This window comes from Mesocricetus auratus, unplaced genomic scaffold (genome assembly GCF_017639785.1).
Source record: "Mesocricetus auratus isolate SY011 unplaced genomic scaffold, BCM_Maur_2.0 Super-Scaffold_100030, whole genome shotgun sequence".
NCBI classification, from domain to species: Eukaryota; Metazoa; Chordata; class Mammalia; order Rodentia; family Cricetidae; genus Mesocricetus; species Mesocricetus auratus.
This window is the reverse complement of record NW_024429211.1, coordinates 13,440,481-13,455,498: the sequence shown is the minus strand read 5'-3', so window position 1 is coordinate 13,455,498 and position 15,018 is coordinate 13,440,481. Positions and strand designations below refer to the sequence as shown.

General features: G+C 51.2%; 1 protein-coding gene across 1 annotated transcript in view; it reads left to right on the top strand.

The window, feature by feature from the left end:
• The window catches only part of Slc6a5 (solute carrier family 6 member 5), a 55,882-nt gene that overhangs the window by 14,484 nt on the left and 26,380 nt on the right, over window positions 1–15,018 (top strand). Inside the window, 4 exon segments of the mRNA XM_013122862.3 lie at window positions 4,123–4,264; window positions 6,348–6,480; window positions 10,916–11,050; window positions 13,207–13,310. Coding sequence (XP_012978316.2) covers window positions 4,123–4,264; window positions 6,348–6,480; window positions 10,916–11,050; window positions 13,207–13,310 — 514 coding nt within the window.

The following is a 15,018-nucleotide window of genomic DNA, read 5'->3' as shown; positions in this document are numbered from 1 at the left end:
TAAACACCATTTCTATTTCTGGAATGGCTTAATTTTCATTAGAACTTTAATTAAATGATCCCTTTCTCCCCGGTCTTTCCTGTGCTTTCATTTATTAATAATTGCCCGAGTAAAGAGAATCCCATTCCAACAGCTTTCCAATTTAGCTGATCATTATCGCTGTTCTTTGTTCGGGGTTGCTCGGCCGCGGAGCTCTGATGAGATGGCCTGTCACCACTTCTCAGGCGGACCGAGAGGGCGGAGCGCCGGGAAGCACGCCCCTGCCTCCCAGTGGTGAGCAGGGACGTTGCAGGAGGCTTAGGTTGCAGATGGCTCTGCGGCATTGCTGCGGAAACCGGAACCTGACCTTGTGAGGCAGCACTGGTGGTGATCCTCAGGACCTCCCCCGCTGCACTCTAGGGAGTCTTTACAAGGGCAATTTTGGGAGCAAGCAGGGGGCTTAACGGGTAGGATCTGGATGGAATTTTAATCGCCTGGTTCAGCTTGCAGCTGGGGAGGAAGACATCTCCCCAGTAAAGACTGGATAGTTGTCAGTCTGGAATCCTCTTGAAGCTGTTTGTTTATCTTTTTAAGTAAATTATTATTAAAGAAGAGACTATTGAAAAGGCGGTTTCTAGGGGACATCTAAAAACAGGTTCTCAGCCTGAGATTTAGCAGAGCTAGTTTTGGTTTTGCATCCGGCCAGGGGACAGGCTACTGCCATTTGGTGAACAGCAGCCCGTGGTTCTTACCACACAGGGCAGTTTCCTACCAGCAAAAAATTATCTGACCCGGAAAGCCATAGTACTTCAGAGAGGAATCCTAGTCCGAGGAAGCAACCAGGAGGGTAGGGGTCTATGATTGTCATTTGAACCTTGCTTGGTCCAGCGAGATGAGGTTGACCTCACACCCTTGGCGAACCTCCTGCCTCAGCCTGCCGAATGCTGAGGTGTGCACCACCATACGTGGTTTTATGTGGTGCTGGAGGCTTGAACCCAGGGTCTTGTGCTGGTAGGCAAGCACTCTGCCGACGGGCACCATCACCAGCCTGTGTTGTCTGAATCTTTACTTAGCAGTCTGGGATACCCGGGGTGGGGAGGAGCAGCCGGGAATGGAGGCAGGCCAGTGTGCTCATGGGAAGTGATACTGAACACCACCCACTCCGTAGACAGGAACAACGATGGCGATTGAGTCACCGATAGGACTTACTGAGTATGAGGGTTTTTTTTGTTTTTGTTTTGTTTTGTTTTTTTTTTTTACGAGACAGGGTTTCTCTGTATTGTTTTGGAGGCTGTCGGTCCAGCCTGGCCTCGAACTCACAGAGATCCATCTGCCTCTGCCTCCCGAGTGCTGGGATTAAAGGCGTGTGCCACCACCGCCCGGCTGAGTATGAGTTTTGAAACGCCTCTTCTCACTTACCTTGGTCCCCACAGTAACCCTGTGATTGAGATCCATCCACCTCCAGCAGTTGTTCTCGGGCCTGAGCCTCTGCTGTTGCCCCTGGGTTTCCTCTCACTGAGGGTGTGGCTTGGGAACACGCTGCGTCTTCTTCACTGAAAGCATTTTGTCACCGTTATCTAGAGCAATGACAACACACTCCTCACAGTTTGGAGAGGAAGACTGCATGCATGCAGATTCGCTTTCTGCATCTGAGCCAGAATTATCTGGAAAGGGTCAATGTGGATTGGTGGGGACACTCTGTCCCCCGCTCCCCTCACCCCCCCCATTTGTACCTTCCTCCTTGGGCTTCCATCCTGGACTCTCTGGGTACCCGAGTCGATGAGCCCTGCTGCCGCTTCAGAGTGGGGTAGGTCAAATCGTGAGTGCCCTGTCCTTCCTGGCAGGACCTGTGACCTTGGCAGGTGGCTGCAGCTCTGGGTGCCAGCTGACTCCGGGACTCAGACTGGGTGACAATAATGTTGAGGGCCACGGGCACTGGGCATAAGCACTGGGTATTTCAGACGGCTCTGAGACCCAGTCCTCACGGTCCCGGTTTTGCTGCTAGATAAATCTGTCTCTTGGGAGTCTCTGTGGGCTCTTTCTTTAAAACATCCGTCAGTTTGTGTCCCTGCATTCCTGTTTTGTGGAGCTGGGAATGGAACAGGCATGCTAAGGCTAGTGCTTTGCCTCTGGGCTAATCCCCAGATGTGTGTCTGTTTATGGTGCTGTTAGAACCGTACTGGGAGATGGTCAGGAAGATCCTAGCTCCTTCCCGCCAAGGGCGATGATAAAGTAATCTATGCTTGCGGGCTCTAGGGAAGACTTCTTGAGCCGGAGATGCTGCCTGGCGTGCCCACACTGGAGAGCTTGGTTTTTCTCCCTTTACCCTGTGCCTTCTCGGCCTCCACGCTGCTGACATTCTGGAAAGCACATTTCCTTGTTGTGGGAGAACTGACTTATTGTAGAGTCAGTAGCATCCTTGGCCTCTATGCTCTTGATGCAATAGTGCCCAGCTTCTCAGATGTAAGAGTTAACAATGTGTCTGGACATCACCACACGTCCCACAACCATCACATTCACTGAGACGCGCCGTAAGGCCTTGTTGAAGGCTCTCTCGCACACAGCGAGGTCATATGTCTGCTGTCTCATGTGAGGGTGGGAAGACACGGTGAAAGACCTCCAGAGTGGGGAGACCCTCACTCAAGTCTCGGGATAAGCCAACGCCCCAATAATTCAAGGGAGACCGTTCTTGCTGCAAGCACACGAGGTTTATTCGGGGAACCAGTGCACTGGGACCGAGCTCATGACCCTCGCAGGGGCAGAGGAGTTCGGCCCCTACTAGCTGCAGTCGGGGGTTTTTAAAAGGGAAAAACTGAATCGGGGAGTTAGGCAAACATCATAAAGGATGAGAAGTTAAAGCTCATGCTTTAACAGGAAGATTATAGGTTGTCTCAAGCAAGCATTCATTGGACATTGTACAGTTAAACATTGAGCAGGAGTGTGGTGAGCTAGTTCCTGGATCAGGGAGTGTTAGCTTTTAAGTTTATCTTGAGGTCTCCGGTTTCTCAGGAGAGGGCAGAAGGGCAAGTCACTCTGTGATGGGCTAGTCACTAGGGGTCTAAAAATGTTGAGTTGGGATCTCTCAACGCACAGGTTCTCAGAGTACCTACTGTGTGCTGTCTGTAGGACGAGGTGGGTCTCAAAGTGGGGCTTAGAAATTGCTCTCTGTTTGACACAGAATCTAGTCCAGTGTGCCCTAGAACTTGCTGTGAAGCGGAGTATGACCTTGAACGCCTGACCCTTTGGCATCCGCCTGCCTAGTGTTGGGATCGCAGATGTGAGCCAGGGCACCTGGTTTTACGTGGTGCTGGAATTGGAACCCAACACCCTTGATCCTCCTGCCTCTATTTGACACTGCTGGGTTGCAGGCTAGTGCTCCTACTCTAGCTAGAATGAGCACTTGCTAGCAAGCCTTCTGTAGCAATAGCACTTACAGAGCTGTCTCCTGGCATTGGTGGTGCATGCCTTTAATTCCAGCACTCGGGAGACAGAGGCAGGAGGATCTCTGTGAGTTCAAGACCAGTCTGGTCTACAGAGTGTGTTCCAAGACAGCCAGGGCTACAAAGAGAAACCCTGTCTAGAAAAACAAAGAAACCAAACAACAAAAAGGGAGCTGTGTCTTGTACACTCACCACTGCTGAAGTTGATTTACATAATTCACACGTCTTCTGGAGTGGCCTAAGGATCTGGGTTTGAATTTCGATCTCTTTCTCATTACCTACGGGACTTCAGTTAGAGTTACTGACCTTTGAAAAGACCACATCTTTACTTAAAAAATTAGTTGGTTACTTAGTGTTTTGGAGGCAGGGTCTTGCTTTCTGTATTGGCCTGGATGGCCTGGAACTCACTACATAGATCAGACTGGTCTGGAACTCACTCACAGAGATCCTTCTGCCTTTACTGGGTTAAAGCCCCAGCTTCTCACTTTAAAGATTCCGGTGCTCTGTGAATGTGGGTTTTAGTTATTAGTACAAGGTATTGCAGGGCTGGAGGACATGGGGTGGGAAAAGTGCTCTGGAGAGAGAGACAGAGAGAGAGAGAGAGAGAGAGAGAGAGAGAGAGAGAGAGAGAGAGAGAGAGAGAGAGACCCTGTCTATTCTCCACACAAACCTCATTGTTTCTACTCTGCTCTCTCCTGAACAGATTCCTGTGTTGTCAGTGAGCACCCCAAAATACAGATCAAGAACTCAACTTTCTGCATGACTGCCTATCCGAACTTGACAATGGTGAACTTCACCAGCCAGGCCAATAAGACATTCGTCAGCGGGAGTGAAGAGTACTTCAAGTAAGCCTAGAGGCGATTGATGCTTGCAGACCAGAGCTGTGAGGTGGGAGGGGCGGGTGGCCTCCGTCTTGCACCCTCCTTGCTGATGCCAAGGATCGGAGCGGGGATTGTGTCCTGGTTGGGCTTCCAGAAGCCACCTGCTGTGCCCTCAGGCCTGGATGTGAGGAGCTACTAAATGATGACAGGGTGTAGACAAGATGGCAGTCCATCGGGCTGAGGAGAGAAGAGGTCTAACCTTGACTCACGTGATCCAAGCAGATGTCTGCCAGCCAGGTCATCCTGTCCCTCCCCAACTTGACCTCCAGGAAGGAGAAGTCCAAAGAAAACAAGCCAGGCGCAGGCTTTAGTTGAAATGAGGAAACAGCCAGCCCCCCCTCTCTCCCTCCCTGTCTCCCTCCCTCCCTCCTTCTCCCCTCCCTCCCTCCCTCCCTCCCTCCCTCCTTCCCTCCTCCCTCCCTCCCTCTCTCCCTCCCTCCCTCCCTCCCTCCCTTCCTTCCTTCCTTCTCCCCTCCCTCCCTCCCTCCCTCCCTCCCTCCCTCCCTCCCTCCCTTCCTTCCTTGCTTGCTTCCTTCCTTCCTTTCCTTTTTCCTTCCTCCATTTCTTCCCAGAAAGGGACTCCCTCTGTAGCCCTGGCTGGCTTGGGACTCACCAGGTAGTGCAGGCTGACTTTGAACTCAGAGGAATGCTCTTGCCTCAGTCTGTCTGGGGCTGAGTCCAGCTAAGCTGAGATCCTGAGTCCAGACGCAGTCTGGTGTGGGCGGGGCTGTACACGAGGGGGATAACAAGACAACGGAGAGTGCTGGGCTGAGGCAAACGAACCGGTGGCCGCCATGTGCCAGGAGGCCAGGGTGCCTGGCTCTAGCCGATCTGTTCTGAGGTGACATGAGCCAGTGCTGTTGGAGTCTCCAGTGGCCTGGTCTCGAACTCTCTGTGAGTCCATCTCGGATAAAGGCACTCCGGATCCTCCCGCCTCCCAAGTGCTGGGATTACAGGCGCTCACTGCCATGACCTGTTCATGCTGCACTGGGGATTAAAACCAGGACTGCATGTATGCCAGGCGAGCACTCCACAGTACGCACTGCACTTTCACATTTTAGCCAAGGCCAGCCCTGGGGCGTGTGTAGTGCAACTTGATCTATGGTGCAGAGGTGCATTTGGAGGCCCTGCTTTCTGCCATTCCTAGTTTCTAAAGCTGAGAAGTGTAATACTGCCTGAATGCTCACTCATGAAGTGTGGGATGGTACAGAAAAGCCAGGCATCATTCTTGACTGTTTAGACTTTCTTCTTCTTCTTCTTTAACAAGATAGATAGATAGATAGATAGATAGATAGACAGACAGATAGACAGATAGAGTGTGTGTTAATGTGGTTGTGTGAGTGTATGCCTGTATGGATATAGATACTTGGGCAGAGGCTAGCAGGGGACATATAGGTCTCTCAGGTCTGGAGTTCTGAGTGTCTGTGGACTGCTGGGCTCATCACATGGGCTCTGGGGTCCAAACCCCTGCCCTCAGGACTGTGGAGTCAGCGCTCTAAACCATGGAGCAGACTCCCAGCCCCCACTTTCCATCTCTCATTTTTCTTTGATGAGAGAAGGTCACATGTAGCCCAGCCTGGGCTTGAACTTGTGTGTAGCTGAGGATACCCTTGAATTCCTGCTCTTCTGCCCCAGCCTCCCCGAGACTGCAGGCGTGCGGCTCAAAGCCAGGGCTGCGTGCATGCTGGACAAGTGCGCTAAGAGCAGAGCCGTGTCCCCAGGCCTCTTGGTGTGACAACTCCCTCCAGATGGTGTGCCAACTGTCTGACACAGAATCCATCCACTGACCACACGCGGCGTCCCAGCTCCCAGTTACAAGTGCTCAGCAGTGCTCAGCAGCCAGCTGAGGACAAGAGCCAGCCCTCCAGTCCCTCTAGTCTGCCTGAGGCCTGATGAGGTTTACGGCTGGAGGCTGTGGGAGGGGCTGGGTGTGTTCATACCTCCTGGTTCTGATGCCCAGATGGGAGCTTGAAGGCCACAGACCCTCATTTCCCCTCCTTCCCCCTCCTTCCCTTTCCTCCTTCTTATGTCTCTATCTGGTCCTTAGGTACTTTGTGCTGAAGATTTCTGCAGGGATTGAGTATCCGGGTGAGATCAGGTGGCCCTTGGCCTTCTGCCTCTTCCTGGCTTGGGTGATTGTGTACGCATCGCTGGCCAAAGGAATTAAGACGTCAGGAAAAGTAAGAACTTGGCTTTATCTGAACTCCTTTCCTTCCTCTCCTCCTCTATTGCTTTTTTTTTTTTTTTTTTGAGGCAGGGTCTTTCCTCCTACAGGCTTCCAAGCCCCTGGAGGCCCCCATGGTGTTTGTTTTGTTGTCTCCGCCTGAGATGTGAAACTTGGTAGAGCTTTTGATTTGCTCTGCTTTTATCCTCTACCCCAACAAATAAAAAGCCAGTTTTCTCATCTTAGCTGTTTCAGAGGACTTCTGTTTTCTCAGTTCGAAGGTGAAAGTTGTTGAGCTGGGAGGTGTTTAAGGCCTTCTAGTTCTGTCTGAGCACTTGCTGAAGGAGCTTTCAGCAGGGCCCATGCATTCTCTAAGTCAATTTTCCCATCTGGGAGCTGGGATTGAAACCTCAGGACCCCACTGATTCAGGATGAGCACTAGGGCTATAGGAAGACAGAGGATGCTGAAGGGACCACACAGCCATATCTAGGTTGGCCCGAGGCTTCCTGATGTCCTTGCCCCCCATGACTTGGACCTGAGCTAATGGCAGGCACCATCTTCTCTGAGGATGCTAAGCACAATTAGCCAAGTGTCTGCTCAGCCATAGTCCCACAGGCCTCATCATGGTCCACTGGAAAGACTAATCACTTCCTACTATGTGACTTTGGACAAGCCAGTCAACCTTGGGAACCTGTGTCCTAATCCCACCTGGGGATGACAGCCTACCCCTGTAGATTTCCACAAGGGAGTAAGAATGCATGCATGGTGGATGGCCAGGACTTCATGAGTGCAAGACTTTCACTTCGTTATAAATGCCTGATGGACGAATGGGCCATCCCCTTAGGCATCTCAGAAAAATGGCTTCACTGGGGAAGCAGGAAGAGTGGGCATCTTGTGGAGAGCTCTGTGTGGGGCACCACTGTCATTGCCTTGTTCATTCCTGAGAGGGGGAGTGTGGATTAAGAAATGGCAGGTAGGGCTGGAGAGATGGCTCATTGGTTAAGAGCCCTGGCTGCTCTTCCAGAGGACCCGAGTTCAATTCCCAGCAATCACATAGTAGCTCACAACCATCTATGCAGGTAGAACACTGTATACATTAAATAATTAAAAAAGAAATGGCAGATAAAAATTATAGATACTAAAGAAAAGACAGAGACACAAGATGGAATCGAGAGGGCAGTCCAGTGAATACTGGGGAAAAAGCCTCGAGTTTATTACACGCAGTCTTTACAATACCCCAATCAAAAGCGGGGGAAGGCGAAGAGACTTCCTTACCAAGATAGGAGAGCAAGCAAGCGTAATTATCTTCTCAGTACCCAAAATATCAAGTAACCACACATTTAGACCAAGTATCCTGTTGTCAAGGGAAGATGGACAACAGCCACACCTTAGGCTGAATATTCTGTTGTTAGAGTAAGACATCCATTAGTTACTTCTTAAGCCAAATATCCTGTTGTTTAACCTTGAGAGAGCATAGTGGGCTTGACCTCTCTGACCTTAAGTCAAGATGAAGTGGAGTCTCTTCTCCACCCGGACTCACCTCTGACTTCTCCGCTTGCATCACAGCACCTGCTGCATGGGTCCACTGAGTCCCGTCTACAGACAGGCCGCGCTCAGCCAGCTGCCTGCTGTCACAGTCTGTAAGTGGCAGCAGGGGCATCTGAACATGGAGTCTAGTGCACTGCTAAGCCTAGGATCTACATGGCTTTCTCTTTGTTAAGGAACCATGAGTCCCCGTTTCCACGAGGCATCAGGGTACCGGGTCCCCCAGCCCGTCTCAATTCTCTCTGTCATCGTAGTTTTGGAAAGTCCCAGGGTGCATTAGGGCCTTATCGTGCTCGTTGGCAAAATCTAGGACTAAAATAAATATTCTGTGAGGTGTGTTTTTTTTTTTTTGTATTGTTTTGCTTGTTTGCTTTCTGAGGCCAGGCATCACTGTGCAGCCCCGACTGTCCTGGAACTTGTCATATAGACCAGCGAGCCTTGAACTCATAGACATCTGGCTGTCTCTACCGCCTATGTGCTGCCTCTGAGCGGGCACCACACACCTGGCCTCTAAGACTCTTTTAAACCCCACTCGTCTGTGCTTTTGTTGGGGTGGCTTTATTGCTAGCTCTTTCCAGGGGTTGGAATTTAATCTTTGGGGCTGGATTTTGTAGTCTTTGGGGAAGAGGAAGTTAAAAGCCCTCTGGAGCCAGTAAGCTTGCCACTGACAACTGCTTTTCTTTCACTGAGGAAGGTTTCCAATCAAGTATCAATGAAGGTTTTTCTTTTTCTTTTCTTCCTCGAAATGAGAACTGCCAGCAGGAATAATGAACTGCAGTTTCTCATCCTGCCCTGGGTTGTGCTGACATAAATCAAAGACGGTTATTTGGGAGCCAGAGAGTATGTGGGACTTGAGGGGCTTATGTGTGACTGGCCCCTTTCCGGTGCAGGTCCTGCAAGCACTGCCCTGGCCAACAGAGATGAGCTCTTTCCCCGAGGTGATGTGAGCTCCGTTGTTCCTCTAGTGCAGGACCTGAGGAGAAGAAGTTGGCTCTCTAGAGACACCACCTTTGAACCGGTAGAGCTCCCCAGGTGATTAGTAGGCAGCCGAAAGGGCCGGAAGGTTTCAGGCAGACCACCTGGCCCCTGAGGCTGCTCTCTACCAGCGGCAAAGCAGCACAGCCAAGCTAACCGAGTTAGCTGTCTGAGCGGGGCTCTTGCTGTGAGGAGGATGCCAGCAAGGGCCAGGCCAGTGGTTGTCTCTCCTGCCAAGCATGATCCGTTACTGCTCACATTTAGTCCCGACAGTCCGTATGAAGCGGGTGTGCGTGCCACAGCCCACCTGACCAGGCGAGCGGCAATGCCGGAAGTCCCCGCCCTCTCCCTGCTCACATCCAAGGCGTAAGCCGAACATAACCCTCTCAGTTCACCACCAGCCAAGGGACTGAACCACCTACACGTGGGGCTATGGACAGAGTGGGGGGGGGAGTGCCTGCGGTATGAGTTTCAGGAGACACTCACGCTCGCCTGCGGGCCCCTGCTAGTGGCACCTTCTGAAGCCTGGTGTCTTTTGATGACCTCCTGTTGCTCCTGCAGCACCCTGAGAGGGACATGTAGTTGCTACCACCCGCAGGTACTGACGCTTATGTCCAGAGAAGTCGAACCACTTCCCAAAGTGACACAGCTCATAAGCGGAGGAGTCAGGATTTGAACTCTGGCCCCTGTGGAGCTGAGCAGGCACAGTTCACTCCCCGGCTGCCCCACCTCCCAAGTCTCAACCTCAGGTCCTTCCTTCACCCCAGGCTTGATTTACAGGTAGGAAAGTACCACCGACGTAACCCTCACTCGACGCATCCCAGTGTTCTGCTAAGGTCTCCTCCAGATGTCCCTTTGCTCAGTCCCTCCCTTCCAGAAGCCACGACTACCTGTTCACACTCTGGGCCTTCTGTGCTCTGATCTCCTCTGGTGCCTCTAGCTTTCCCTCTCTCCACCCTTGGTCTTGGCCTTCTGCCATCCTACAGCGAGGGGTCAGAGCATCTCTTTCGTGTCCCTGCCTCGCCTGCTCTCTCCCCGCTGCTTCTCCTTACTTTGAGATGGCCTTCATGCGTGCTCTAAGGCCCAGCTTGAGCCGCATCTCCACGGACCCTTCAGACACTCCCGGGCTGGGCACTGCATACTTCCCCCGAGGCCCACGAGCCTCCTACGAGTGACTCAGCCTCTATTCAGACACCGAGTCCTCTCCATTATGACCCCTTCTCTGCACAGCTGGCATCTGTCTCAGCGGCCAGGTTGCAGGAAGCCCTCCACGGACGCCTGTGGAACTTAGCTGTGTTTACTGACCCTCTTGTGGTTAGTCCCTGCACTGGAGCTTCCAAATGGCAGTTTGTATAATTCCCAGTATTGTTTTAGGACAATAACTCTGTGCCCATATTACAGCTATATAAACTGAGGTTCAGAGGCCTTAGGGGCCCGCCCAGCATCACACCTTAGTGTCAGAGATGGGATGTTATTCCAATAGAACTGTGTCTAATTTTAGAATCACAATCTCTTCACCCAGTGAAGCCATTTTACCTAGGGTGTCTGTGTAGGCCAGGATGGATGGTGTAAGCCAAAATGATTTATCTGTAATGGAGAAATTGGGGTCCCCCAGGAGAGATGGGGTAGGAATTTTGGGGACACAGCACAAAGTTCCCTCCCCGCCTGCGGCTTTTCTCACTGTTGATCAGTTGGTAGCTGGGCGGGGTGACATCTCCCAGGCTTGATTGGCAGGGAAGGAGAGGAAGTGCCCTGTATTCTCTGACAGTGTCCCATGTGGGTCTCCAGTGCTGTGAGAGCCCAGGGGGACCTCGCTGTTGGGCATGTGTGCCCTCAGGTGTGTCAGGGTGGCAGGTCCCCTGCCGCCTCACCTCAGTGATACCCTCAGGGATACCTGCTCACCCAGCTCTCCATCCCTCTGCTCTTCCAGGTGGTGTACTTCACAGCCACGTTCCCGTATGTCGTGCTGGTGATCCTCCTCATTCGAGGAGTCACCCTGCCTGGAGCTGGCGCTGGCATCTGGTACTTCATCACGCCCAAGTGGGAAAAACTCACGGATGCCACGGTGAGCTCACGGTTGTAGCAGACTGGAAGTGGAGGGCGGGTGGAGCGATCACCAGGGACGGGCCACACTCCTGGATGTGGAGCAGAAGCCAGCCTCCCCGCCCCCCCCCCAGGGAAGCCCCATGCCTACTCTTCAGGTCTGGGTGACCTTGGTGTGCTAGGTGACTATGGGACAGCTGAGGGCTTTCAGATTCCGAAGCCATGCTCTGCTGCTGCTGGAGTCCCAGTGCAGGCCCCAATGAAGACGGGGGCTCTTCGATAGCTTTGGGTCTCCCCATGCCACTTATTTGTTACTAATTATAACATGTTGGAAGTAGAGCCTCGCTGGATGGAAAATCAGAGCATGAGCAGATCTTGGATTTTAAAGGCTCCAGACACCTTTGAATGCTTCCCACACACCGTGTTTGCACATCACGCTCTCAAAAACACAACATGCACTGCCGGGCGTTGGTGGCGCACGCCTTTAATCCCAGCACTCGGGAGGCAGAGGCAGGCGGATCTCTGTGAGTTCGAGGCCAGCCTGGTCTACTGAGCGAGTTCCAGGACAGTCTCCAAAACAATACAGAGAAACCCTGTCTCGAAAAACCAAAAAAAAAAAAAAAAAAAAAAAACAACAAAAAAACAAAAAACAAAAAACAAACAAAAAAACACAACATGCACATGCTTACGAAACCCACTCCCCGTGGTGTGACTGTGTAACTGCAGATGCATTTTCTCACCTGCATGAGAACTCCACTTCCCTAGGGTACATTAAAAAATGCACGGCAAGCTGGGCGGTGGTGGTGCACGCCTTTAATCCCAGCACTCGGGAGGCAGAGGCAGGCAGATCTCTGTGAGTTCGAGGCCGGGCTGGACCGATAGCCTCCAAAACAATACAGAGAAATCCTGTCTCGTAAAACCAAAAAAAAAAAAAAAAAAAAAAAAAACCAAAACCAAAACAAACAAACAAAAAAAATGCAAGGCAAGGGCTGGGTTTGGCTGCGTGTACCACAAAGTCTCCAGATGTGGCCGGCGTAAACAAGATACTAGTTGGTGTCATTCTCATGGTAGCTGGTTATGGGACAGTTCAGTGCTCTCTGGTGTCATGAGGGATGAAGAGTCTGGCCTTCCCTCCTCACCTTCCTTAGTGACTGGCTTCCCCAGAACTTCTGGTATACCGGCCACCGCGTCAACACACCAGAGAGCACAAAGGAGTAAGGGAGGAGGTAGAGAGAAGCATTCTTCCTCTGAAAGTGGAGAGACTGCAGAGGCTCCACACACTAATTTCTTTTCACACGTTTGGCCAGAGACTAAGAGCATGGTGATTTTTCCTCCCATCAATCAATCATAGCTTTGTTTCTGAGCAGGCAAGGAGAATGGGTACTGGGGGGATGTGGGCTTTGCCAACCTCACGCCTGAAATCTACCTTTGCATTATTTCAAGGGCGTTAAAGTTTTATTCTGCATTTATTTGTGTGTGTGTGTGTGTGTGTGTGTGTGTGTGTGTGTGTGTATACAGGTCTCGGGAGTCTGTTCTCTCATTCTGACACGTTGGTCCCGGTCCTCAGCTGTTGTGACAGGTGACTTTAACTACCAAGTCTTCTCACCACCCCCACTTAAGGACAATTTCAAGATGAGATTAAATTGAAGTGCATGGGTCCAGTGTGTAAAGGCTTGAGTGACCCGGAACCTTGTGAGCATGGCCGGCAAAAATCACCCTTTAGAGCCAAGGTCAGGAGGAAAGTGGCCCCATGAAGTCTGGCTACTTTGTTGCTACTCTTCTGAGACTGGGGGCTCAGAAGAATTTCAGCTTTTGAGTAGCAATTGTCATAACACATAGGACTGTCCATTAAAACAGATTTTTGCTTTGTATCCGTAACTGTATTTTGTTGCCACAGATCATCCTTCCGGTGTGTTAAGTGCTTTGTGAGAGGGCTGTCCTATTTTGTGTGGTTTGATGTGGTGGGACATGTAAACACAATTCTGTGATAGATTATCCCAGCCATCGCTTTGATTAGACAGCGTTAGAATCTCCCAGCTAACTTCTGCTTTGGTCTCAGGCACAAGAGAGGCACAGGTCCCATTTGTGCGCTCAGCCCCGCCCCCATCACCTCCGATTTACTTGGGAAGGTGACATGCTAGTCTCCCTCGGTGACCTGACTGTTTCCCTTCTCTCCAGGTGTGGAAGGATGCTGCCACTCAGATTTTCTTCTCGCTGTCTGCTGCCTGGGGAGGGCTCATCACTCTTTCTTCTTACAACAAATTCCACAACAACTGCTACAGGTACGCGTGGACGTGAGAACCGGAGGGAGAAGACCTGGGAAAGGGGCGAAAGGAAGCCTCAGCAGACATCCAAGGCAGAGCTAGAGACACACCTTGGGCTCAGGAGGAGCCACTGGCCAATGCCTGGCCACTAACTCCTTCGTCTCGGCTGACCCCCACTGAGTGGAGACTGCTACCTAGAGGATGTAGTGTGTCCCGGAGAGGTCACTGTGGCTGGCTGCGTCCCGTGGAAGTTCATGTAAACAGTCATGGGGTAGCCATGTGTGTAGTAGGGTCACTGATTACTTGGTGAATACTTTTCAGGGGGTTTTATGGGAAAGACAGCCTGGTGAAGAGGAAGGTGCGGCACAGGTCTAGGGGACATTTGCCATGTGCTACAAATGCGAGGCGCAGGCAGGGTGTGACCTTCTGGACATCCGTTTTCTCACCTGTACGTCACGGAGTACGATGTTTTGTGGGTAAGAGGTGATGCAGGCAGTTACCAGAGGGGTATTTCGAAAAAAGTAGGTACTCAATAGGCAACAGCAGTCTCTGTCATCATTCAAGAGCAAGGTACCAGAATCAGGGAACAAAATTCAGTCCATAATTCCTTGAAGGACAGGTGCCAGACTCAGGCATTTGAAGAGTTTTGATCACACTGCTCAACAGCTTCGGAGACCAACTGGTCTGAAGAGCATCAGAGGGTAGAGCATTGCTGTGTGCCTCACAGGAGATGATTTCTTCCCACTCACTTTGTGCCAGGCTGAGTGAGCTGCAGAAATTTCCTGCACTGTGTTCCCAGGCCCCGAAAGAGAGAGAGATGACATCATTGCCAACATTGCAGTCTGAGAGGAAGGGAACTGCTCAGGGTCATTTTAGGTCATGCATGAAGTGTCCTAGCAACCAGGTATGGTGATCTTAGATGAGCAATTAGGTCATAGGAGCTATCACAGGAAATGTACTTTCACTCAAAATTGCAAGTGGTTGCTACCAACTGGGGAGGAAGAGAAGGAGGAGGACCAGGATTCAGAATTTCAATGCAGCCCAATGCTGCATCTGTCTGAAACCTCACATTTGAGCCTAGGGCAGTCAGGGAACCCTGACTGTGTTATCAGCAGAAGGCTCTAGAACAGTGGTTCCCAACCTTCCTAATGCCATGACCCTTTAATACAGTTCCTCGTGTTGTGGTGACCCCCAATCATGAAATTATTTTCATTGCTACTCCACCACTAAAATTTTGCTACTGTTACGAATCATATTGTAAGTATATCTGGAGTTAGAGGTTTGCCAAAGGGGTCACAATCCGGGGATTGAGCTTCATCAGACTAATTTGGGGGAGATGCGAGCGTTTAGCCACTGTGAAGTAGTTGTGACCCTGTTGTCAAGCATAAGGCACTAGCATTTCCCCCAAGAGGTCCTTTGTGGGGTCGTTATAATATAATATATAGCATCTTTATTAATTCTATGAGAATGTTACACAAGTGCACCCCTCCACCCCCTCCCTTCACTCTGTGTCTTCTTGTTGCCAGAAGAGACTGTCTCACGGCAGACACCCTGGTTCTCTCTGGCTCTGACAATCTTTCTACCCCCTCTTCTGTGACGGTCTCTGAGCTTTGGGTATGCAGGTTGTGTCACAGAAGTGTCAGTTGGGGGGATGAATGGAGACTGGCACCTCGTAGTCAATTGTTCTTTGTGGCTTCCTCAAATGGTCTCTGTGGTCTCCTCAAAT